The sequence below is a fragment of the Orussus abietinus genome, unplaced genomic scaffold (genome assembly GCF_000612105.2).
Source record: "Orussus abietinus isolate OABI.00-Male unplaced genomic scaffold, Oabi_2.0 scaffold312, whole genome shotgun sequence".
Lineage (NCBI taxonomy): Eukaryota > Metazoa > Arthropoda > Insecta > Hymenoptera > Orussidae > Orussus > Orussus abietinus.
In genome coordinates, this window is record NW_019394471.1 from 1 (window position 1) to 27,918 (window position 27,918).

General features: G+C 37.4%; 1 protein-coding gene across 1 annotated transcript; it reads left to right on the plus strand.

The window, feature by feature from the left end:
• Positions 1-5,966: 5,966 nt before the first annotated feature.
• LOC105694647 (cardioacceleratory peptide receptor) lies at positions 5,967-27,574 on the plus strand (the record flags this gene model as incomplete). Its single annotated transcript, XM_023432479.1, has 6 exons — positions 5,967-6,102; positions 14,596-14,793; positions 17,497-17,591; positions 20,943-21,198; positions 24,850-25,030; positions 27,379-27,574. Coding segments are annotated over 6 exons (1,062 nt in total), but the record flags the coding sequence as incomplete, so codon positions are not given.
• Positions 27,575-27,918: the final 344 nt, after the last annotated feature.

The window sequence follows — 27,918 nt, forward strand, 5'->3', positions numbered from 1 at the left end:
TATCCTAATTCCAAGGAATGAGAGAACTGCTACTTGATCTTCCATTTAAGTTAGCCCTCTTTGCGCGTCACCAATAATGCGCACGGTTTGCTCAGCATACTCACATAATAACTTTCGAAAATCTGTAAAATCATTATAAAATTTAATTGGGGGGAGATTAAAGCGTGGAAGGAATTTAAACCGACTTTGTTTTACTTGCAAGTAATGAGAAAATTGTTCACCTGATCCCCCATCTAAATTAATCTCCTTCATTCGAAGTACGCAAACGCATCGCTTAAGGAAAGTGGCGTCTGAAAGGGTTTCGTTTATGGAACTTTTTTTTTAAACTGGGTATACCGAATCGTTTGAACTTCTATCACGTGAATATAGAGGTCTTGAGAAATACCCTGACACCTGTGAAATTTAATCTTTTAAATTTGTTTTATAGACTTTTTGAAAAATATTTATAAGAAAAGAAATTTCATGAATGTCGGGACTTTACTTAGAACTTCCACAATCACGAGGTAACATTTCAAACGATTCGGTGCAGCTAGTTAGGAAAAAAGTTTCTTAAACGAGACCCCTCAAGCCCCGCTTAACTCATATCACTTTAAGTAATACAGCCCTTGGTGGCCATAAATTGCTCGAGGTCCTCATAAAATAATCCTGACAAAATGAACCGCAAAAAGTGTGTAAAATTCAAGTAGGGTGAATTAAAAATGGAGGAAGGGAATTTAGCCCCTCTTGGTTTTAATTACCTCTTTGAGTGGAACGGCAGCTTGGCCGCAATGCCTCTGGTACGCGCCGCTCGTGTTCCTTGTATGCTACTTATTTATGTATGCCTAGACATATACACGCACGGAGATTTACAAACACGTGTGTTCTAGCACATGACAAGCTTAATTCGAGCCCCGGCGTGCATTATTCCCGGAGACGTACGCGCGAGTCAATTGCGGCGGATCCTTTCAAAGACGGTCTTGCGCCAAGTACTTAGCCGCCTCTATAAATATGATTTCGTGCAATAATTATTTTGATCTAAAGCGAGCCTTTTATTTCGTGCTGGTCCCTTTTGTCGCAAGTGCCTGACAGTTTGATTACAAGCTTGTCGGGGCGACTTGCATGGCGACGTACCGTGATTACTTTCCGTACAGCTTCTGGCCTGTGTTATTATCGGGGGCCGTCGATATATCGTGCTTACGAAATTCTTACCAACTCCCATGAAACTTCGGAAAGACGCGCACCATTGTCTCGCGCCTTTTTATTTCCCTTCGGTTACTCTCCGTCCCATTCTTTCCGGCTGCAAGAGCAGATATATCCACGCTCCGAAAGACATGCTAATTAAAAACGCCCCTTGACCACCTCTTTACTTTTTCAGTAATTAGCAAAACCTATCTTGTTCATTAGCCGTAAGAACAAAAGTTCCTCTCACGCATTTTAGAAAGAAGACGTTTCTCGGAGTACTACAGGTTTTCATGTATTAACACTTCGGGCTTGTAAAACGATTCAACGTAATTCCAAAAGTACTCGAGTTTAAACTAATTAAAAGTGAACAAATCGGAAACATATTCGAGAATTTCTGACGATTTTTTCGTACGTTTCAATCAAATGCCCTGAGAAGAAAAACAATTGTTATTAATTCATGAAACACATCGTCAAAGTTTTATTTAAATAGGATTTACTTAATTTATAATAGACTCGCAGATGGATTCAATACATGTACTTTTTAATTTTACAAACTAGTTTAAATAATTTTCGATAAAACGTCATAAACTTCAAAACTTTTTCGTACATTTACAATCATTGTACCCAAAGTTAAATCATGGTCATCAAATGGTAATCAATCGTAAATCAAATTTGTAATTTTCTGCAACTTTGTACTATCAGATCGTAAGAAATTTACAAAGATAGACAGAACAGGGCAGAATAATATTAACGAATGTTTCAGCAGATTTTATTTTGATCCAATGGTTGCCTTAACTGTATTGTTATTAACAGGAAATTATAACTTTCTTAAGAGTTGTAATTGTAATTCAGAGTTTCAATTAAAATGGGTAGAAAAATGAAAAAAATATTGAAAGGAAGCCTTCTCTTCGGTGCCGTTGCCCTCCTTAGTTTCTCTCTGTAACTCCATTACCTACTTTCCACACGGAGAGAAAAAAGTTGTTATAATTACTACAATTGGGATAGATATAACAGCAATCGCTGGGAAATATAAGGATAGGTGTTCTACAAAGTAATGATTACTCTGCTAAAAATGTCAAATGTACAATTTCATTGTAGTACACATTATTACAAAGAATGATTACAGTTACAACGATACGACAGTTATATTTACAATCGTGACAGCATAAACTCGTCAACTGAAGCAATGGTTATCACATAACGTATGTATATGATAACGTTCGCTAGTGTACCCCTTACTGTTGATACATGTAGAAAGTAACATGCAGCAACGCATTTACTACCATTGGGGTGGCTAGAAAATACAATAGCGACATGTGTATATTACAGACAGCTCATGTAAAAACTACCATTGACAAACGTACATATATGTTGTCGTTGCTGCATATAAAAAGTATCATTGTAAACGGTATCCTTTCCTGTCGGGAACTCGGGAAATCACTACAGATATAATACATTGAAAACGGTAAATATTTGTTTTGTGTAAAGCTTACCTTGGAACGATTGTTGTAGGTTTTCTAACCTCTACTCCTGAAGTTCATTTTTTACAAAGTCATCCGTGTAATCACTTAATCAAACTATTACAATGAATTGAAAAAGTAAAACTCTATCTTAAATTAGATCGAAAACCGAATTTCTAAGAGGACCGAATGATTCGGCTACCGAAGTCACAATGAATCTAACAGTTCGCAGGACTGCACAACTAATGCATGTCACGACCCGAATGCTTCTCGCGCTGTGTCTTAAACGCACAATAGGAACAATAACAGTTCACGCTTGTAAAAATTACTAGTACTACGGTATATTATACGGTTTTCAATAGAGTTCTTGTTTTTAAATTTTACACGTGCCTTTATACGTGTAATTTTTACTTTCCAATGTTATACACGTAACACTGTCAGATGCAAATATAGCTACAATTTATTTACAAGAATTCTGCAGTTGCTGCTACAGCCGCAATGGTTAAAAGGACAAAAAATTGTAATTATATCTACAATAATTGTTGTTAAGATTACACCGATACTTTGACCCGCTAGCATATGTAATGATTACGCTATTATTCTTCTGCGTGTGGATCGATGAAAGCTGCAAGTAAGTTATAAAGAAAATTATAAATGTTAATTAATGAATTCATTCAAATGGACATAATTCGGTGCAGGTTGTTGCTGACGAGGGTTATCAGTAATACTGCAATGAAGTAACCATTGACGATAATAGTTCCAATCTACGAAAACCTGAATCGAAGTACATCTGTAGAGAGATAACTAATAGTAACCTATTCTCGAACCCGGAAGTAAAGGCTTAAACGTCCATCGAAGATGGTCTTCCCATCGAAGATGAATCGATTATCGGGATCCATCAATCATCGACAAGGATTAGTTACGGTTTTTACTACGCGGTGCCAATCCCGATGGTCATAACTCATCGTTAACATTGTTAAAGGTGGTGGATTAATAAAGAGGTTCTTGCAGACCTGTAAAAATATGAAAAATGTCTTTATTAATTCCCGAAGACAGGATTAAAAGATTCATAAGGATTTGACTTCATTTTTCATAGAGTTTCCGATTGAATTGTAATCCTAAGTGAAAGAAGATCAACATCGATCATACACACTCTGGTGGTACATAATCTAAGCAATTTTTCACTTTCAAATAAAAGTCTTGCAAATAACACACAAAGTATACATACAATATATGAATAGCCTCTTTGTACTTAGATTAATGCTTTCGCAAGAATCGAAGTTCATCGCCATGATATATCATCGCTCGACATTCAAAAATATAACTCCACTAAAGATGTACAGATAATCTACTATTAATCAAGCATTTTCCCCCATTAATATAAACAATAGTACAGGTTAATAAACAGCTTATAACCTGCATGAAATGTGTGAATGGCCTCTTTTCATTTAACTTGATATATTCGCAAGAAACTAATTTCCACGTCATGATGTATTATCCCTCGATGTTCGAAAATGTACATACTACAAAAGAACAAATAATCCTAAGCAAACATTTTTTAGTGTTAATTTAAGACAAAAGTGCAGATTAATAATGAATTCTTTCTGGGGAATAATGAATTATCGAGAGTTATTGCCGATCACTGATATGGCTGCGTAATCCGAGGATCGACCATTACACGTAATAAATACGGAGGAGGTTGATTTACAACTTGTATCCTGTAATTAAGACGGGTGATTTCTTACTTGGGTGTGCGACGAGAACGGTGATTTAAAATCCACCCTCTTGTACACACCTCCAAGAGCAATAGCTTATCCCTCGATAAGTTACTCTCTTATGCGGCAAATTATACACGGCATTAAATATATCTCCGGTCTGCACCCTCTGTGCGTGTACGAAATATGGAGCGATATAATGGTCCATTCTGGAATGGTAGCTCGTTTCCATTATTGACGTCCTAACGACGTCCTCGTGAGCCCGTGGACGTAAATCGCACGTCGTAAATATCGCGACCACGGCCCACGTTAGTCCCACATTAATCCCACCTGAGACGACATATTACTGCTTCTACTTTTGTGCCTTCCCCCAAGTTACACATAATTAAATAGTACATCAAGAGCAGCGATCCCAGTTATGAGATATGAAATTGCTCTGAAAATATTAACATTCGGCGCAATAATGATTATTTCCTCCCAGAATATCATACTTTGAAACCTAAGTTGTAGAAAATAAATGTCTTAGGTATCTGAAAAATCTTCTGAACTAAAGTGTCTCATTTCTGAAATGTTAAGATATTACTGCATTTATATATTAAATGAGTCATTATTAAATAGTCGATCTGAAAGATTAACAAGTCCCACGTTAGTCTCACGTTAATCCCACCTGAGACGACATATTACTGCTTCTTCTTCTGTGACTTCCCCCAACTTGCACATAATTAAATAGTACATGAAGAGCAGTGGTCCCAACTATAAGATATAAAATTGGTCTGAAAATATTAACATTCAGCACAATAATTATTAATTGCTCCCAGAATATCATACTTCAAAACCTAAGATGTAGAAAATAAATGTCTTAGGTATCTGAAAAATCTTCTGAACTAAAGTATCTCATTTCTGAAATGTTAACATATTACTGCATTTATATATTAAATGAGTCATTATTAAATAGTCGATCTGTAAGATTAATATGTCCCACGTTAATACCACCTGAGACGACATATTACTGCTTCTTCTTCTGTGACTTGCCCCAAGTTACACATAATTAAATAGTACATCAAGAGCAGCGATCTCAGTTATGAGATATGAAATTGCTCTGAAAATATCAACATTAGGCACAATAATGATTATTTCCTCCCAGAATATCATAATTCAAAACCTAACTTGTAGAAAATAAATGTTTTANAAAATGTACGATATTCGTTAAATATATAGAAAATATAGGACAAATATTTTGTTCTACTAGGGCTCCATTTATATTTTAAATGAGTCATTATTAAATAGTCGATCTGTAAGATTAACACTTTGCATATCAAAGTTAAAATTCTTTAGCATTACTTGCCTGATTAGAAAAAATTTGGTAAATGTTTTGAAAATATTATTAGAAAAGATTTAAGAGTTGTTCATTTGTTCAATAATAGGCATCGATCTATTCGGTGTGAGTATTACTTCATTTTGTTGTACGTTTCTGGTTCTTTATCCGCGGTCGATTATTTTTTAATTAATGCTTAATTTACGGGAATTCATTGTTACAGATGGAATTCATTTTGTTGTACGTTTCTGGTTCTTTATCCGCGGTCGATTATTTTTTAATTAATGCTTAATTTACGGGAATTAATTGTTACAGATGGAACAGTTTACAGTCCTGTGGCTGTTATTCGCCGTAATCGTGGCGGGAAACTCGGCTGTCCTGGCGGGTCTTCTCCTGGGCAAAAGGCGAAAGTCTCGCATGGATTTCTTCATCAAGCAGCTTGCTTTTGCAGGTACGTCGCTGCATAAATAACAACGAAGAAGTGGATGTAAATTGTAATAACACGGCTGTATTCACCCGTTGAAGTATCTCACGAAACTCATATAAGCGACCACCCACCGGCATAATTTACAAGGAGGTAAAGAGGTTCTCCTTCGAGAACAACGTTGATTTTCCACCTCATTGTTTCTATGCGAAGCGACGGTACGAGAATCTCGAGGGAAGCCATTGTTGAAGGTGGTCGTAAATATAGCAGACATTTTTGAACATTTGACCAATTCGTTAACAAAAATACCCAAGTTTACCAGAAACGCGAAGAACTACGTCAAGACATTTCACGATTGAAGCCAGTTTTTATAATTTAAAATATCCCTTCCGCGGTAAAGTTCAAAATGTTGATCAATTGATTTTTCATTTGAATCCCTCGAATTTCAAGAAATTCGTGACATTCCCTAGTAGCATAGAATAATTTCTAAATATTTGACAGAACATCAAAAAATTTCATAATTAGTTACTGTTTCTGATAAAAAATTGTCATTTACTTGTTCATATTTTTCCAAATATTAATGGTATTTAAAAAGGCGTCCATCAAAGCCGAGCTAATGCCATTCGAGAATTGAGCCTTCGTAGAGCCTTCGATAATTGTATATTGATCGAAATATGAGAGCTCGACGCTGTTTCGGTTCTGGTCTGGGCTAAGTTAAAATATTTTTTCCGAAAATCCAAACTTTGAATGTGTCAGGACAATTCTTAGATGATCGGGAGTGATGTGTCAAAGTTACGGACAGTTTGGTCTAATACCCTTAAAAAAAATGTGTATTCGAATTGACTGATTTGAAGGGGGTTTCACTTCACTTTAAGTACGCTCACACGGATTTTCGTTCCAAAACATCAAAGGGAGCCCTTCCATCGCTTTTTCAGCTTATTAAGCTCAGAAACGGCAATAATTTGCAGAAGCGAGGTAACCCCGCAATTGCCAAAAGCCAATTTCCTTTACGTTTAGTCGGGGTTTCTCTGTCCCGCTCTGATCGTCAGAAGCTCGCTCTAGATTTACCCATCACACCTCGCCGGCCATTTAGCTGAAAATGACATTAGGGCACTGCTCGTTTACATTTACGGTCCACCCAGAAACCTTCTTTTTCGACTGTTCCTGGGTTAGTGTCCCTCGAAGTTAGACCGAGTAAGGAAATCTTATACAGTGCTCGCAAAAAATGTAATCAGGGGTACCGCCCGTGCTCGGTACGATTTTTATTTCTGTACAAAAAAAAAATACCTGGTGTTTCTAATAATTATTTAATACGTTATATGCATAGTTAATAAGCTGGTATATACAAGAAAAGATTATAATAAGCAAAATTCTACTGAAAAAGTTTCCATAACAAAATAAATGTTCTCTCCAGTAATCAGTTATAAGGGGGTAGGCCATTTGGATCGCCGAAAATCATGCGTAAGTTTGTAAATTTCTTTCTAGTAAACAGTAAATCCAGTGAAAGTACTGTACAACGTTTGACGAGCAAAAAGCAACTTTTTATTCGTAATTTGTTCGCAAAATTGTGGACTCGTGATCGTTCTGCTGGAGCACCTCTTTTATTGGATCATTAATCAGCGTTGCGGGTTTCTCAAACACCGGGTGACCTAGAGCAAAAACCGAAATTCCACATTTCGTACGTACTGAAAACCGTAAAAGTACATACGGAAATTGTAAAATATGCATTTTTAAAGAAATAGTGAACATGTGAATAAAACATTTCATTTCCGGCTCCGACATTTTTAATAAAGATAACTATGAAAACAACATTTTTCAATGTATCGTAAAATTCGTAAGTATTGTTTTATATCAACATATTAAGAAGATTTTTACAAAATTTCAAATACATCGGACTGGTAGTTCCATTGATTCAATGAAATTTATTTTATCAGTGTATGCAAAGGCCACAAAAGAAACATTGATATCTAACAGCCAAGCTTATTAATATCAGCCGCAAAGATTTCCCGACCTTTCATACGCTTAAAAATCAAAACGTTCCCAAAACCTGCATATATATTATACATGAATAAAACAGAAATGCTCACAGGAATTTCAATACCCATTCCCGAGTTCTCGCGCTTTCTCCCTGAGTATCTATAAATAAATTTTTGTTAAAAAAAGAGCCTCGAAAAATTAGTTCCATTTCAAGTGAGATCTCTAGAGGGAAATTACTTTACGAGCATTTTCTTTCCCATTTGACGTAAAACGCTGCCAACTTCTCATTGTCAAGTCGCGGCCTCGAAGAAGAGGTCCCGCATTGTCCAGCATTGTCCATCCGGACGTTCCTCCCTGGTGAAGCCTGGCTTGACCATTACTTCTACTCGGACCAGCTTTCCTGCATTGTCCCTTTTCCCGCGAAGAGACGCACCTCCGACCTCTCGTAGATTCTTCCGCGAAATCCACCGAGAAGCAAGACTCGACCCCATCGGTAATTCAGACTTATTTCCCGCCATAGCGAAGAGACTCGCCGACTTAAGGTGAAGTTAAACCCTCTTCAAATCAGTCGATTCGAATACAACACTTTTTTCTAAGGGTATTCGACCAAACTGTTCGAAACTTTGACACATCACTCCTCATCATCTAAAAATTATCCTGACGCATTTAAAATTTGGATTTTTGGACAACATTTTTTAACTTAGCCCAGACCAAACGAAAATGGCGTCGAGCTCTCATATTTCGATCAATATACAATTATCGATGGCTCTGATATGAGAAACTAAAGGGTCAGAACAATTTTACGACAATTTATAACACTCTGGTAATCGATAAACTCGCATTTGAACGGAATGAAGGCAAAAAAAGTGTTGTATGCGCTTCTATGCTAAAACGATGGGAATACGAAGTCTCGGAGTGAAAATTTAATTAACCTGGAAATCACAGATGGCGCAGGGTGTACCTCTGCAGTCAATTAGGGCCCCAGAAAGCATGAATCCAGAGGATTTCTGGAGTTTTACTTCGATTTCTTGATATTTATTGTCGGAGTATGCCATTTGGTACAATATCCAATATAATTCGACACAGCTGGCGATATAAAAACGAACGTCGGCAACGTAGGCATTTAGAAAAATCTTCATCGACGTCGATCAAGTTCCTCGACGTGTCTCACTTCACCTTAAGGTGTTGTATATAAGGTGTTGTAATTGTACATTGATCGAAATATCAGAGCTCGACGCCATTTTGGTTCTGGTCTGGGCTGAGTTGAAAAATGTTGTTAAAAAATTCAAATTTTGAACGTGTCAGGACAATTCTTAGATGATCAGGAGTGATGTGTCAATGTTTCGGGCAGTTTGGTCTAATACCCTTAAAAAAAAGTGTTGTATTCGAATCGATTGATTTGGAGGGGGTTTCACTTCACCTTAAGCGCCATTTCCCCATTGTCCTTCGGCCGTGTACTTCTATGAGACCGACAAGAACCGGGATCGTTTATTTCTCCGGTCGCCCACATTGTCTCGGTCATTGGCCGAACGAATCTAAGAATCCCTCCTCGTTCTCGGGTTAGTTATCGCCTCCCTCTAAGAAGGATTCAAAAGAATTTCCCTGTACGAACGTTATCGACATCGAACGCCATGAAAGAAGGTACTCAAATGATTTCCTTGCTGAAACATGTTGACATGCTTCCAAGTAATCCCCACGAAGGACTCGACTAAAAACCTCGTTTGAAGAATTTCGCGATAATTGGGAGACATTGCATAATGTAATGCAGTTTACAAGAACGCATGGGCACGTTCATTGTCGAGATATTACCAGATGCCATACAATTTCTGTCCCTGTATATTATTTACTATATTATGTCCATATAAATCCAATTTAGGTAAACCTGACAGTCTCATTGTGTTAATTTTATTTTCTCTTCGGTACCTCCCAGGATGCACATTTTTCTTGTAAAATTTTCATCTTGGTTTATCACCATTTTTTACAATAATTTGACGGCTTAAGATATTCAAAGTAATTTCTCTTTCCTTTCCAGCGGGCGAATTATTTTTCCTTCAAATAGAAGAGGTAAACGGGTTTTTATATTCTGCGGTAGTTGAAATAAGGGTTCTCTTCTCTTTGATAATATTTTTCGTCGAAAGGTTCTCGAAGGTATCGGAGTCTTGTAGAAATAAGATAACCTGGGGGTTGTTTTCGTATTATATCCCGTATTGTTTCGACCAGTCGTATATTTGCGCCGATAGAAAGGCAAGGTACAATTATCAGTGACAGGGCATAAAGATCGCCCGGTCGCGTAACAGTCGTGACCATTAAAAGTTTATCGTCCCCGGTACTAAATAACACCTCGCTGAGAAGCACGGTAATTTGAAGCGATGAGAGAATTGCCACTTGATCTCCCATTTAAGTTGGTTCCCTGTGCTCGAGGTACCTGTCGTAATACACCGCGTATGCTCGGATCTCGTCATCCTCGGTGCGCACGGATTGCTCTACATACTCGTATAACATTCTTTACAAAAATCACTGCAAAATCACGGCAACATTAAATTAAATGAAAATTAAAACTGAAGAATTTAATATATTGTATCCTAATTCCAAGGAATGAGAGAAGTTCCTCTTTGCACTTCACCGATAATGCGCACGGTTTGCTCAGCATACTCATATGATAACTTTCAAAACGCACGGATTGCTCTACATACTCGTATAACATTCTTTACAAAAGCCACAGCAAAATCGCAGCAACATTAAATTAAGTGAAAATTAAAACTGAAGAATTTAATATATTGTATCCTAATTCCAAGGAATGAGAGAACTGCTACTTGATCTTCCATTTAAGTTAGCCCTCTTTGCGCGTCACCAATAATGCGCACGGTTTGCTCAGCATACTCACATAATAACTTTCGAAAATCTGTAAAATCATTATAAAATTTAATTGGGGGGAGATTAAAGCGTGGAAGGAATTTAAACCGACTTTGTTTTACTTGCAAGTAATGAGAAAATTGTTCACCTGATCCCCCATCTAAATTAATCTCCTTCATTCGAAGTACGCAAACGCATCGCTTAAGGAAAGTGGCGTCTGAAAGGGTTTCGTTTATGGAACTTTTTTTTTAAACTGGGTATACCGAATCGTTTGAACTTCTATCACGTGAATATAGAGGTCTTGAGAAATACCCTGACACCTGTGAAATTTAATCTTTTAAATTTGTTTTATAGACTTTTTGAAAAATATTTATAAGAAAAGAAATTTCATGAATGTCGGGACTTTACTTAGAACTTCCACAATCACGAGGTAACATTTCAAACGATTCGGTGCAGCTAGTTAGGAAAAAAGTTTCTTAAACGAGACCCCTCAAGCCCCGCTTAACTCATATCACTTTAAGTAATACAGCCCTTGGTGGCCATAAATTGCTCGAGGTCCTCATAAAATAATCCTGACAAAATGAACCGCAAAAAGTGTGTAAAATTCAAGTAGGGTGAATTAAAAATGGAGGAAGGGAATTTAGCCCCTCTTGGTTTTAATTACCTCTTTGAGTGGAACGGCAGCTTGGCCGCAATGCCTCTGGTACGCGCCGCTCGTGTTCCTTGTATGCTACTTATTTATGTATGCCTAGACATATACACGCACGGAGATTTACAAACACGTGTGTTCTAGCACATGACAAGCTTAATTCGAGCCCCGGCGTGCATTATTCCCGGAGACGTACGCGCGAGTCAATTGCGGCGGATCCTTTCAAAGACGGTCTTGCGCCAAGTACTTAGCCGCCTCTATAAATATGATTTCGTGCAATAATTATTTTGATCTAAAGCGAGCCTTTTATTTCGTGCTGGTCCCTTTTGTCGCAAGTGCCTGACAGTTTGATTACAAGCTTGTCGGGGCGACTTGCATGGCGACGTACCGTGATTACTTTCCGTACAGCTTCTGGCCTGTGTTATTATCGGGGGCCGTCGATATATCGTGCTTACGAAATTCTTACCAACTCCCATGAAACTTCGGAAAGACGCGCACCATTGTCTCGCGCCTTTTTATTTCCCTTCGGTTACTCTCCGTCCCATTCTTTCCGGCTGCAAGAGCAGATATATCCACGCTCCGAAAGACATGCTAATTAAAAACGCCCCTTGACCACCTCTTTACTTTTTCAGTAATTAGCAAAACCTATCTTGTTCATTAGCCGTAAGAACAAAAGTTCCTCTCACGCATTTTAGAAAGAAGACGTTTCTCGGAGTACTACAGGTTTTCATGTATTAACACTTCGGGCTTGTAAAACGATTCAACGTAATTCCAAAAGTACTCGAGTTTAAACTAATTAAAAGTGAACAAATCGGAAACATATTCGAGAATTTCTGACGATTTTTTCGTACGTTTCAATCAAATGCCCTGAGAAGAAAAACAATTGTTATTAATTCATGAAACACATCGTCAAAGTTTTATTTAAATAGGATTTACTTAATTTATAATAGACTCGCAGATGGATTCAATACATGTACTTTTTAATTTTACAAACTAGTTTAAATAATTTTCGATAAAACGTCATAAACTTCAAAACTTTTTCGTACATTTACAATCATTGTACCCAAAGTTAAATCATGGTCATCAAATGGTAATCAATCGTAAATCAAATTTGTAATTTTCTGCAACTTTGTACTATCAGATCGTAAGAAATTTACAAAGATAGACAGAACAGGGCAGAATAATATTAACGAATGTTTCAGCAGATTTTATTTTGATCCAATGGTTGCCTTAACTGTATTGTTATTAACAGGAAATTATAACTTTCTTAAGAGTTGTAATTGTAATTCAGAGTTTCAATTAAAATGGGTAGAAAAATGAAAAAAATATTGAAAGGAAGCCTTCTCTTCGGTGCCGTTGCCCTCCTTAGTTTCTCTCTGTAACTCCATTACCTACTTTCCACACGGAGAGAAAAAAGTTGTTATAATTACTACAATTGGGATAGATATAACAGCAATCGCTGGTAAATATAAGGACAGGAGTTCTACAAAGTAATGATTACTCTGCTAAAAATGTCAAATGTACAATTTCATTGTCGTACACATTATTACAAAGAATGATTACGGTTACAACGATACGACAGTTATATTTACAATCGTGACAGTATAAACTCGTCAACCGAAGCAATAGTTATCACATAACGTGTGTATATGATAACGTTCGCTAGTATACCCTTTACTGTTGATACATGTAGAAAGTAACATGCAGCAACGCATTTATTACCGTTGGGGTGGCTAGAAAATACAATAGCGACATGTGTATATTACAGTCAGCTCGTGTAAAAACTACCATTGACAAACGTCAACATATATGTATGTTGTCGTTGTTGCATGTAAAAAGTATCATTGTAAACGGTATCCTTTCCTGTCGGGAACTCGGGAAATCACTACAGATATAATATATTGAAAACGGTAAATATTTGTTTTATGTAAAGCTTACCTTGGAACGATTGTTGTAGGTTTTCTAACCTCTATTCCTGAAGTTCATCTTTTACAACGTCATCCATGTAGTCCCTTAATCAAACTATTACAATGAATTGAAAAAGTATAACTTGATCTTAGATTAGATCGAAAACCGAATTTCGAAGAGAACCGAATGATGCGGCTACCGAAGTCACAATGAGTCTAACAATTCGCAGGACTGTGCAACTAATGCATGTCACGACCCGAATGCTTCTCGCGCTGTGTCTTAAACGCACAATAGGAACAGCAACAGTTCACGCTTGTAAAAATTACTAGTGCTACGGTATATTATACGGTTTTCAATAGAATTCTTGTTTTTAAATTTTACACGTGCCTTTATACGTGTAATTTTTACTTTCCAATGTTATACATGTAACGCTGTCAGGTGCAAATATAACAACAATTTATTTACAAGAATTCTGCAGTTGGTCCTATAGCCACAATCGTTAAAAGGGCAAAAAATTGTAATTACATCTACAATAATTGTTGTTAAGGTTACAACGATACTTTGACCCGCGAGAATATGTAATGATTACAATATTATTCTTCTATCTACAATGAATTGAAAAACTAAAATTCGATCTTGAATTAGATCGAAAACCGAATTTCGAAGAGGACCAAATGATGCGGCTACCGAAGTCGCAATGAATCTAACAGTTCGCAGGACTGCGCAACTAATGCATGTCGCGACTCGAATGCTTCTAGGAACAGTAACAGTTCACGAATGTAAAAAATTCTAGTGCTACGGTATATTATACGGTTTTCAATAGAGTTCTTGCTTCTAAATTTTACAACTGTGATGGTCATTTTTACCCGTGCCTTCATACGTGTAATTTTTACTTTCCAATGTTATACATGTAACCCTGTCAGATGCAAATATAACCACAATTTCTTTAAAAGAATTCTACGGTTGGTCCTACAGCCGCAATGGTTAAAAGGGCAAAAAATTGTAATTACGTCTACAATAATTGTTGTTAAGGTTACAACGATACTTTGACCCGCTAGCATATGTAATGATTACAATATTATTTTTCTGCGTGCAGTGAAACAATGCCCAAAGACTTGTACTTCCTTTTTCAGATTTACTGGTGGGACTGATATCGGTCTTGACAGATATCGTTTGGAGGACCACCGTAGCATGGCACGCCGGTAACGTCGCCTGCAAGTTGATAAGGTTCATGCAAGCAGTAGTGACGTATAGTTCGACCTACGTCTTAGTGGCTCTGTCCATCGACAGATACGATGCCATTACTCGACCCATGAACTTCTCGGGGAGCTGTAAGTATGGAAATTATACTCCAGAAAAGAAAAACCATCTCGAGTTACCACGAAGTGCCTTCTATTTCGCGCCGCCGCGCCGGCTTAACGAGCGGGAACATTCTCTTGTCTCGGGAGGAACCACTTTGTCATGTCTTGTATACTTCCTCTCCTCTTCCCTCCCCTCTTGATTTACGTAAAACAATGAATTCTTCTCCACTCCAACAAAATTTCGACGAAGAGAAAAATAACATCAAGTCTCCCGTAGGTAGAAACTGCATGAAAAGAACTATCTACAGATTGAAACACTCCCCTAGTAGCATGGAATAATTTCGAAATATTTCTTTGTAATCTTTGCTAAATATCTCAAGCGACTGATTTTTTAAGATTTCTTGTAGATTTCATTCGAAGATATTTGAAATATTTCTTGAAAATCTCAATGATATATTTAGTTTCAATAATTTATAAACATATAGAGAAATTATATTTTTAACTTATGAACATAATAAAAATACATTTTTTACTTCACGACTATTATCGGACACTTCATTTGGTGTTAAAAAACACAAGAAATTTTGTCTGAAAAATTTTCGTTCCGCTATTTCATTATGGGAGCAAAACGTGAGATTTTGATTTTAAATATTTTTAAAACGTTTACAATGTATTCGGCACATAATATTTAAAAAATCGGGAGGAACCACTTTGTCATGTCTTGTATACTTCCTCTCCTCTTCCCTCCCCTCTTGATTTACGTAAAACAATGAATTCTTCTCCACTCCAACAAAATTTCGACGAAGAGAAAAATAAACATCAAGTCTCCCGTAGGTAGAAACTGCATGAAAAGAACTATCTACAAATTGAAACACTCCCCTAGTAGCATAGAATAATTTCGAAATATTTCTTTGTAATCTTTGCTAAATATCTCAAGCGACTGATTTTTTAAGATTTCTTGTAGATTTCATTCGAAGATATTTGAAATANAGTAAACGTTTGGCAAATATTTCAAATGTCTGCTAAATATTAACAAAATGTACGATATTCGTTAAATATATAGAAAATATAGAACAAATATTTTGTGCTACTAGGGCTCCCAACTCGACTATGATTTAACCAAATTTATAAAAGGTGACGAGAGCGGGTTGCAAAGACCTCTGTCAAGTTTATTAATGCGACACGTTGTTTATAAGAAAATCTTGCAAACGAAAAATCACATTCTGGATTGGATGTCTTGAGAAAATGAAAAAGGTAAAAGTTGCAACGCTTTAGCGGACGATTGAAGTGCAATCTGGAATTTTCTAGGATTTTCTAATTCGTCTACTTATCAATAACGCACCTGCGGAGGTTTGTTTAACTAAATTTGCTCCTGGAGAGAATAATCGCATCCTTCGGACATAATCTCGACACTCGAGGGTTCCCCTTTGGGCCGAGGAATAATCCCATCGGATTACTCGCGATTTCTCTAACCCGCCCTTCCTGGTCTTTCCGAAGGACCACCATTTTTGGGATTTGCTACGAAAGCGCGTTTAAATCCTCGCCTGTACTCGTCGATAAATCACACATTCGACTAAAGCGATGGAGATATCAATCCAAAGAACAACCCCTATATCGATTGTCTCCCTCTCCATTAATATCTCTGATATCAGACCTAATGGTCTCAAAAGCTCTCCGCAATCTTCCTTAAAATATTAGAAAGACACGTATACTATTTATCAATCCTGTTACTAAAGGGATAAATAATAGAAATTCAAACTATGAAATACTTAAGGTATATGAAAGGGTTCTTCCATATACAGCAAAACGCCGAAATATTTAGAAAACTTTTCTTCAAACTGAGTGCACCGAATCATTTGAAGCTTTAACACGTGATTATAGAGATCCTAACAAAGGTCTTGAAACTCGGAAAAATTCATTTTTCGAACTAAAATTTTGTTTGGTTCCTATCCTAAATAAATAAACAATTTTGTTCGAAAAATGAAATTTTGGGAGTTTTAAGATCTTCACTAAGACCTTCATAATCACGCGTTAAAGTTTCCAAATATTTGGTGCACCCCATTTAGAGAAAAGTTTTATAAATATTTTCACTTTTTGATATATAACACATTTATAACATTTTGAGTGACATTACAAGTTGAGTTTTCTCGAGATGCTTTTTAGAAATACCTTTGTATCAAATTTAGGGTTTTTCTTGGGGATCTATATCTTTTAATACTGAGAGTGTTTTTTTTTAAAGCACAGAGTTAACATTTTTTTACTTAGGGATTTGACTGTACTTCCATCTCTTGAGAAGTTTCATCGATAAAGCACTTCGTTTCGAGGGAAGCCAATTTTTCTAAAAGGGACCGATGGTAATCAGTCGATTTCCTTCCAGTTTTCATCTCAAATATATCCAAGGATTCTTCCAGCGAGATAAACCGAAAAATCGGGTAATAACTTGGAGCACTCCTTGTCAAATTTTCCGAAAATTTACGACACAAGCAGCCGTCTCCACCGCGCACTTTTTGGACGTCCGAAGTTTCCGAGAAAGAATCTTTTCTTCGACGAAAAAGGAACAGCTCCGGTGGCTCGATAAAATGCAAATTCAATTCGTCTCCAGGGTATGGACACGTCGAGTAAATGCAAATTCGGTCGGACTACTCGAAAGTAGACTTCAATTATGACGAGGCTATTGTGTCTTCGAATGAAATTTGAAAAAAAAAAACTGATCGGGTTTCCTTTTTCTTTCAGGGAGGCGAGCTCGATTTTTAATATCTGCAGCTTGGGGTCTGTCCTTCCTATTCAGCGTGCCCATCATCTTCCTTTACGAAGAGAAATTAATTCAGGTACTAGAAAAATTAAATTCACGATTTACAATTAAATCCACAATTAAACACGAGGTATCCACAGTAGTATACAAATTACTAATTCACAACAACATGCTTGCGAGCAAATATGTAAAGAAACAATTAACATGAAAAGATCTCAAGAAATACAATTTTTATTTATGAACTTATTCCGAGACATACTCGGAATTTTTTAATCTTTTAAAATCTCCAGGGAGTAGTTATATAGATTCTTTCAGTCGCGGTACAGACTGATTTTTAATTTCAATTTTAAGGTGAAGTGAAACACGTCGAGGAACTTGATCGACGTCGATAAAGAAGATTTTTCTAAATGCCTACGTTGCCGATGTTCGATTTTATATTGACAGCTGTGTCGAATTATATTGGATATTGTCCCAAATGGCATACTCCACCTGTCGTTTTCGTACAATAATTATAAAGAAATCGAAGTAAAACTCCAGAAATCTTCTGGATTCATGCTTTCCGGAGCCCTAATTGACTGCAGAGGGACCCCCTGCGCCATCTGTGATTTCCAGGTCAATTAAGTTTTCACTCCGAGACCTCGTATTCCCATCCTCTTAGCATAGAAGCGCATACAACACTTTTTTCGCCTTTATCCCGTTCAAATGCCAGTTTATCGACTACCAGAGTGTTCTAAATTGCCGTAAAATTGTCCTGAATCTTTCGATTCTCATATTAGAGCCTTCGATAATAATAATATGAGAGCTCAACGCCATTTTTGCTCTGGTCTGGGCTGAGTTAAAAAATGTTGTTAAAAAAGTCCAAATTTTTAATATGTCAGGACAATTCTTAGACGATCAGGAGTGATGTGTCAAGGTTTCGGACAGTTTGGTCTAATACCCTTAAAAAAAAGTGTTTTATCCGAATCGACTGATTTGAAGGAGGTTTCACTTCACCTTAATAAGAAACGGTCCGATAAAAAGTCTTGATGTGTTCCGAACGTCATGAACATTCAAGGACAGCATTCCTTCGCATTCTTGGGCGGTGTCAACGACTTTCCACGAAAGACGACCCCAAGAGATGCTCGTAACAATTGACGCTTTTATACGTATTGCGCAATTGAATGTCTTGTGCGGCGCCCAAGGTTCCATCATCCAAAGACCCGAGACAAACGAGATTCTGTCGAAAGTAGTCGAGATTATTGTCCTCCAAATTGCCTTGGATCGTTTACCCTTGAAACACCGCAATTTTCCTTTCCACTGTTCCATCCCGCACCATGTAAGATCCCCTTCGCAATCGAAGACTAACCCTGGAATTTCGCATCTCATCTCCGATAAAGAAAATTTCTATAAAGAATTATCGTCATGTAATCATTATACATCGACTTTCAAAAGTTTCGAGTCACACCTCTCTGTAGAAACTAAAAATTCGTTAAATTGATGAATTTTTAGTTTCTACAACATTTCCAAGATGTTGAATGGCCAAATTGACTTAACGACACTCGTAACGATGTAGAATAAACGAAACAACATTGGAATAGAACATGATCATTAAGTACCTCGACAATTGCCAAAAAAATGTTTAATTACCCATCTTACACTGTTCTCTAACATGTTCACCTTTGAAGACGGTAACCATATGTTTAAATAATCCTTCTCTGTGTTAATAGATCACACTCTCATTCCTGCCGAGACTTCACCTATCGGTGGTGTACACTTTTGACTTAAAATGAAGTGAAACACATCGAGAAATTTCATCGACGTCAATAAAAAAGATTCTTCTAAATATCTACGTTACCGTCGTTCGTATTTATATCGACAACCGTGTCGAATTATATTGAGTATCGTACTAAATAGCGTACACCATATGTCGTTTCCGTACAATAATTATAAAGAAATCGAAGTAAAATTCCAGAAATCTCCTAAATTCATGGTTTCTTATACCCTAATTGACTGCAAACTGCCTCCCTGCGCCATCTGTGATTTTAATGTCAACTAGATTTTCTCTCCGAGATCTCGTGTTACCTTCGCTTTAGCACAGAAACGCGTAAGATCCTTTTTTGCCTATATCTCGTTCAAATGCGAGTTTCTCGATTACTAGAGTGTTCTAAATTGCCGTAAAATTGTCCTGACCCTTTCGTTTCTCATATCGGAGCCTTCGATAAATTTATATTGATCGAAATATGAGAGCTCGACGCCATTTTGATTCTGATCTGGACAAAGTTAAAAAATTATTTCCAAAAATCCAAATTTTGAATGTGTCAGGACAATTCTTAGATGATCAGGAATGATATGTCAAGGTTTCGCACAGTTTGGTCTAGTACCCTTAAAAAAAGCGTTATATTGGAATTGACTGATTTGAAGGGGGTTTCACTTTACCTTAATTACCTTTAAACCATCCCCAAGACTGTTATCAATTTTTAGACAGTCTGAAAATTGACCTTTAATCATCCAGAGCAATCCTCATCTATCCCAGATCGATGGAGAAGCACGGCTAAGCACTAATCTTGAGGATTGTCTTCAAGGCACGACGCAGTGTTGCATAGATCTAGGTTCGCCGGTTTATTAGAGGATTAACATGAGTCTGGTCAAAAAAGTGTCTTATTCGAATCGACTGATTTGAGCGGGTTTCAATCTACCTTAAGTACCTTTAAACCTTCCTGTAGACTGTTTTTAATTTTTAGACAGTCTGAAAATTCACCTTTAATCATCCAGAGCAATCCTCATCTATCCCAGATCGATGGAAAAGCACGGCTAAGCACTAATCTTGAGGATTGTCTTCAGGGCACGATGCAGTGTTGGATAGACCTAGGTTCTCCGGTTTAGTAAAGGATTAACATGAGTCTGGTCAAAAAAGTGTCTTATTCGAATCCACTGATTTGAGCGGGTTTCACTCTACTTTAAGTACCTTTAAACCTTCCCCTAGACTGTTTTTAATTTTTAGACAGTCTGAAAATTTATCTTTAATTATCCAGAGCAATCCCGATCTATCCCAGATCGATGGAAAAGCACGTCTAAGCACTAATCTTGAGGATTATCTTTAGGGCACGACGCAATGTTGGATAGACCTAGGTTCTCCGGTTCAATAGAAGATTAACATGAGTCTGATCAAAAAAGTGTCTTATTCTAATCAACTGATTTAAGCGGGTTTCACTCTACCTTAAGTACCTTTAACACTAGAACTACCGAGACCAGTCAAAATGACTGGTTTCAAATGGCCCATCCTATACAAAAAAAACCCGCCGGTAGTTCTAGTGTTAAACCTTCCCTGAGACTGTTTTTAATTTTTAGACAGTCTGACAATTGACCTTTAATTATCCAAAGCAATCCCGATCTATCCCAGTTCGATGGAGAAGCACGGCTAAGCACTAATCTTGTGGATTGTCTTTAGGGCACGACGCAGTGTTGGATAGACCTAGGTTCTCCGGTTCAATGGAGGGTTTACATGAGTCTGGTCAGCGTCACGTTGTTCATAGCACCGACGTTAATAATCGGCGGCTGTTACATGGTCATCGTGACGACAATTTGGTCGCAAAGTGGAGCCTTGCGACAGGGCCCGGTTAAGGACACGAGAAGAGCGTCCTCGAGGGGCCTGATACCCAGGGCGAAGATCAAGACCGTCAAGATGACGTTTGTCATAGTTTTCGGTGAGCGATGACACCCACGCGGGGAAATGTCAAGTCGGAATTGCGGAGCCCTGGTCGGACGTATCGTCGACCCCGTGTAATGGCCCGGGGAAGAGTAAAAGAATTTTTATGCCTCGAATAAAAATGCCGATGTCGCGGAAACGATCGTGCTTGTCCCGCGGGAAAACAGGCTATCGTTCTGGTCTTATCAGAACTTCTTTTCAGAGCGCGCCTCTCGCAAAAGCGAAATGCTTTATTCGAGACGGGAATATGAAGGAAAGGTTTATAGAACTTTTTCAATTATGAATGAATTAGACGACGAAGTAACGTTTAATTTGTTGTTTGACGAGATATTCTCTTTTGGGAGCCTTAAAATGGGTATTACATAGGCTCCGAATACGAAACGATAATTTAAAATAGAACAATTTTGCATTTCTGAAAAAAAGATAATCTGAAAATGGTTACTCGGTTTTTGTGTTATACTTCGGTACTGGTATACATTGTAAAATAAGACTGTGGGTACTTATGTAGGATAAGGAATAATTGGCAGTAGTTCATATAAAATTGTACCGCATTTTGTTTACCTATCTAGAAGGTGCTAATTATAACGTTTCATGACGGTTAATCGTTGTTGAAAATGATTTACTTCATTTTTAAATGAACTTTATCATTGCCAGTTTCTTGTGAAGTTAAAGAAATTGAAAAGTAAATAGAGACACTTAAAAGTAAACTCTCGAATCACCTGAATCATCAGGTAAGTGTTTTTCTCTGCTATGCGGTATACTTTAGTACATTTTAGATCCCGGAACGGCCGCAATTCGGTAGAAAGCATTCGGAAGTTTTCTCAGAGTATTTTCTCCAAGATTCCGGTTACCGGACCACGTCTATCTTGTCAATAGTACTCGGCATATACATCGCATCCATTACTCGAGCAGTAATTCGAGTGCTAAAAGCCTCCGGTCTGCCTTCAGGCGCAATCGGTTTTCTTACATTTCCTTCTTTTTAAGTACTAACAACGGTATCAACAACGAGAAATCGTCAATCATGCAAAATCCCCAGACATAATAAAATCATCAAGAACAATTGTCTCTATTTCCGGAAGTAAAAATGAATTCAAAAGAAATTCCAACGATTGCCTTTTATTATCATGTCAGTCCAGTTTAGTTAAAAATGGAAGCAAAGCAGATTGTGAAAATAAAGTGAGCGAAAATACGTGGGAAAAAAATGTCAATATATTTAACCTGAATATTGTAACAAGAATTGAAGGAGGTCAAAGAATCGAACTTTCAGGAGAACGTGAGTAGAAAAATAAGAAACGATAGGGCGCGAATTGTAGGGTGCGGTGAAGATCCTCGCCAGTTTCCCTGCAACATTCTCGAAAATCCATCGACCTCAAAGATAGTTAAGAAAAAGTTAACCATCAAACGTTATCCTTCCCGTAATCCGGTTTCCGTAACGATCCGACCAGGGGGGCCGAGCGAGAAGACTTGGAAAAAACTGCGAAACGGTGACTCCCGGAGTTTTACTCTTCAAGACTGGACACGTGTTTAGTAAATCGCTTTATCCCGCTATTTGTCTTCTGGAGACATGTTTGCCCGAATGTTCCGAGTTTGATCTTCGGAGCTTTTAATCGCGGGGAACACTTGCTCACGCATGCAATAAGCTTAAGGTGACGTGAAAGTGATGTCGAAGAGGCTTCGTTTATGAAACTTTTCACCGAACTGGGGGTACTAAATCGTTTCAAACTTTACGGTGTGAACATGGAGACTGTAAAGAAAATCCGGACACCCAAAAAATTTTAATTTTTAAAAGATTTCTTAATAGACGTTTTAAAAATTGCTTATAAAGTGAAATTTTAATGGGTGTCAGGATCTTCCTTATTGCCTCCATATTCACGTTGCAAAGTTTGAACAAACTATTCGGTACTTCCAGTTCAGAGAAAAGTTTCATGAACGATCGACCTCTCAGATGCCACTTTTACGTCCCCTTAAAGGGGTTACTAAAGGTCATGAAATGCATTTCAATCAAAATGAGATTAAAAGAGAATGAAAATATATAGGAAATGCAGACAGAAGTTTTTAGTATTTTTAGTATTTTACCGCGAATTAAAGTTAAAAACATTGTTAAACATTTCAAAGTGGCGGACTTGAGGGGCTGGCAATTTTTCATATTTTCTTTGTTGTGTACCTGATTCCAAAATAACAAGTCTAAAATAAAAAGTGGTTTGTAGAATCGACAATTAAAATGTAAGAAGAATTGAAAACATGATTTCTATGTTTTTTTTTTTTAATAGAATCTGAATATCTTCTTCATAAAAAAACATTACCGGCAATGCCCAAATATTTTTTTTTTCAAAATTTTAAAACCATCTGAGCTTTTTGTTTCAAACTTGCCGTTCTCCTAGATTTATATACACCGTGAAAACATAATCAAAAATTTCCAACCTCTCCCAGTTCGTCATTTGGAATGTGGTAAAATTATATTATCTTAATTTCGCCGTAAAATATCAAATAAAATACTCCATAAGCAAATATTTCATATATTTTTTCATTATCTTTTAAACTCCCTTTGATTAAAATGCATTTCTCAACCTCTTAACCCTTTTAAGAGGAATTAAAGTTTCTTCGTTATCGGAGGGATTCAATTACATCTGAATTTCTCCCTAATCTTTTGGACGTTCATAAGTACGAGAATTGAGTAATTTTACAAAAATAGAACAGGTATAACGTATTCTATGGTTTCCAGCGTAACATTAATTGTTCTTTTCAATAAATAGTAAATAGGAAGGTATTCAAACTATTTCTAATTAGATATCGGTCGAAGGCAGTCTACCGACTAATGAATGTTTCCAACAGTTCCTTGCACAGATTATTAGAAAAAAGAATAAGAAATTAAAATACTTTAAAAAGTCACGTGGTGGATAGTAGAAATAGAATTTTAGAAATTCGTTCGTAATTTTAAAAACGTACCATTAGAACTTGTTCCGTGTACAGATTATTAGAAAAAAGAATGGGAAATGAAGATACTTTAAAAAGTCACGTGGTATATAATAGAAATAGAATTTTAGAAGTTCGTTCGTAATTTTAAAGACGTACCATTAGAACTTGTTCCGTGCACAGATTATTAGAAAAAAGAATGGGAAATTAAGATACTTTAAAAAATCACGTGGTAGATAATAGAAGTAGAATTTTAGAAGTTCGTTCGTAATTTTAAAAACGTACCATTAGAACTTGTTCCGTGCACAGATTATTAGGAAAAAGAATCGGAAATTAAAATACTTTAAAAAGTCACGTGGTATATAATAGAAATAGAATTCTAGAAGTTCGTTCGTAATTTTAAAAACGTACCATTAGAACTTGTTCCGTGCACAGATTATTAGAAAAAAGAATGGGAAATTAAGATACTTTAAAACGTCACGTGGTAGATAATAGAAATAGAATTTTAGAAGTTCGTTCGTTACTTTAAAAACGTACCATTAGATCTTGTTCCGTGCACAGATTATTAGAAAAAAGAATGGGAAATTAAGATACTTTAAAAAGTCACGTGGTGGATAATAGAAATAGAATTTTAGAAGTTCGTTCGTAATTTTAAAGACGTACCATTAGAACTTGTTGGATATACTAATCGAGTCCTCTCGTTCACTTTGATAAGTGTTGCGTTATTTTGTTATAGTATTTGTCCTCTGTTGGAGCCCCTACATCGTCTTCGACCTCCTGCAGGTGTACGGACACGTTCCCAAGACGCAGACCAACATCGCCGTGGCCACCTTCATCCAAAGTCTGGCACCATTAAATTCGGCTGCGAATCCCATCATCTACTGCCTCTTCAGCACGCCTTTCTGTAAAACAATACGGTGAGTGCCAACCTGTCTCTTCTTATTTTATTTTTTCCAACTTCATCAGATTTCATTCCCGTTACCAGGTACAGAAAATACTGGGGTGTGATGCAGTCCCTTCCCTTAATTAAAATTTATCCTGAAATTCCTTCTTCCAATATAAATTCCCTTCGAGAGCTGATATCAAATATCTGGACTGCCCCTTCGCGTCTTCCCCGTGAAAAATCCAATTTCAAACCTCTTTTCTGAATTTGAAAGAAAATTTAGCCCGAGTGTCCTCGAGATATCCGGAGGTTCGATTTTCGATTTAGCCCACGGCGAAGGAAGTGCGTTCATTTCGAGCCACCTTGTCGACAAAGAGAGAACGTCATATGAAAAGTTTCTTTGATTTTTCGGGAACGAAAGAAAATTCTCGCGAAAGTGATGGAGGGTCTGGCATCTTTCTCCGTCGACTGTGCTTTTAGACAGGGGAAATAAGTGGATAAGTGAGGAACTCGGAAAAAGCTCCGTATCCAGTCTACCGGTGCGAGAATCGTTTTGTCAAGGAGGGGATCGATGTCAAGGGGATTGACAAAACCGCGAGGCGCGGCTCGAGATTTTTCCTAGGATCGATAACGATTTATCACGATCGACGGAACGCCGAGAGGCCGGTTCTTCCTTGGGCTCCTTGAAAGGACACGGTCACGAGTTATGGAGACAAAAAGCCATCCCAGCATCTGCTCCGGATGCACAAACTCTTCTCCTCTCGGCCCAAGATATCTGTCACCGACAGCTACGGCACGAGCTGTCCGGAACGGTCCACAAGTGTTAAGAATCCAGTTCTTCCCGAGAAATGTGCCTCGCCGTTTCTTAAACCTTAACGTCGAATTCCATGATTCTTCTTGCGGCCTTAAGATATACTTTCTGGCAGATTCTTGCCCCGAGAATCGAATTTTTCGATAGGAACCTCTTAAGGTGAAGTGATACCCCCTTCAAATCAATCGATTCGAATACAACACTTTTTTTTTAAGGATATTAGACCAAACTGTCCGAAACTTTGATCATCTAAGAATTGTCCTGACACATTCAAAATTTGGATTTTTGGAAACAATTTTTTAACTTAGCCCAGACTAGAACCAAAATGGCGTTGAGCTCTCATATTTCGATCAATATATAATTATCGAAGGCTCTGATATGAGAAACGAAAGGGTCGGGACAATTTTTCGACAATTTAGAACACTCTGGTAGTCGATAAACTCGCATTTGAACGGGATAAAGGCAAAAAAGTGTTTTATGCGCCTCTATGCTAAAACGATGGGAATATGTGGTTTTGGCGTGAAAATTTAATTGACCTGGAAATCACAGATGGCGCAGGGGGTCCCTCTGCAGTCAATTAGGGCCTCAGGAAGCATGTATTCAGAGGATTTCTGGAGTTTTACTTCGATTTCTTGATATTTATTGTCCGAAAACGACAGGTGGAGTATGCTATTTGGTACAATATCCAATATAATTCGACACAGCTGTCGATATGAAAACGAACGTCGGCAACGTAGGCATTTAGGAAAATCTTCTTCATCGACGTCGATCAAGTTCCTCGACGTGTTTCACTTCACCTTAAGGGTTCGGAGAATGAAGAGAATTCGATGGGTAGAAAATACGGTCTGAAACTGGAGAAGGGTTTCCCGGAGAATGATTTTGGGGATAATAAATTTTCTTAATCACATTGCTTCGCCGAATACTCTTCGCGAAGCAACAGAATACATCCATTAAAATAAAACGAAAAGTTTTGTACCTCTATAAGAAAAATATTCCGAAAACACGTGGCGCCGATATTATACAAATATTATAAAAACAATATTCTAAAATAAATGTTTCGCAAATATTTCAAGTGCCTGGGAAATATTGACAAAATGGACGACATTTGTTAAATGTACATAAAATATAAGAGTTTGTTGTGCTACTAGGGATTACTAACGAGGAATCGTATCTTCTTTTGAAACTGCTCGGTAGGAACATGCAGGCGATATTATACAAATATTATAAAAACAATATTCTAAAATAAATGTTTCGCAAATATTTCAAGTGCCTGGGAAATATTGACAAAATGGAGGACATCTGTTAAATGTATATAAAATATAAGAGTTTGTTGTGCTACTAAGGATTACTAACGAGGAATCGTATCTTCTTTTGAAACTGCTCGATAGGAACATGCAGGCGATATTATAAAAACAATATTCTAAGATAAATGTTTCGCAAATATTTCAAGTGCCTGGGAAATATTGACAAAATGGAGGACATTTGTTAAATGTATATAAAATATAAGCGTTTGTTGTGCTACTAGGGATTACTAACGAGGACTCGTATCTTCTTTTGAAACTGCTCGGTAGGAACATGCAGGCGATCTCCTGGTTTTCGGGATGGTGCCCTGCGAATCCACATCACTGCTTTGGCACCAGTGGTCCTCGCAGCAGCACGAGGACCACAGTGACGACATCTTTGACGGCACATTCTTCCAGAAGAAGCGGAAACGTCACCGTCCACCAGCCATCCTCCCGGAAAAGAGTGATGGTGTCCCTAGTGTAAAGATCGAGCCAAAAGGCCGAAGACCCACGACGCGACAACAGGTTTGTTCGCGTTGACTGCACTTTCTACCCTCGAGGGTAACGAGGGTACTACACTTTTCTTAAAAAGTGCAGAAGAGTAGATACACTTTCGTCGACGTCCCGAACACCAGCAACCCCACGAAAGTCCAAGATGACCGATTTAGTAGAGCGGTACGCGATTTTGAGGTTATCCGTATCGGACGATGATGAATACGAAAATGTAATGCTTCCTCCAGCCTTCCTTCTTGAGCTGTCTTCGTTTTCTTCAAATCCTACAATTCGTTCTATTACCTTGTGATTGTAGAAGATAAAAATTCCTTTCAC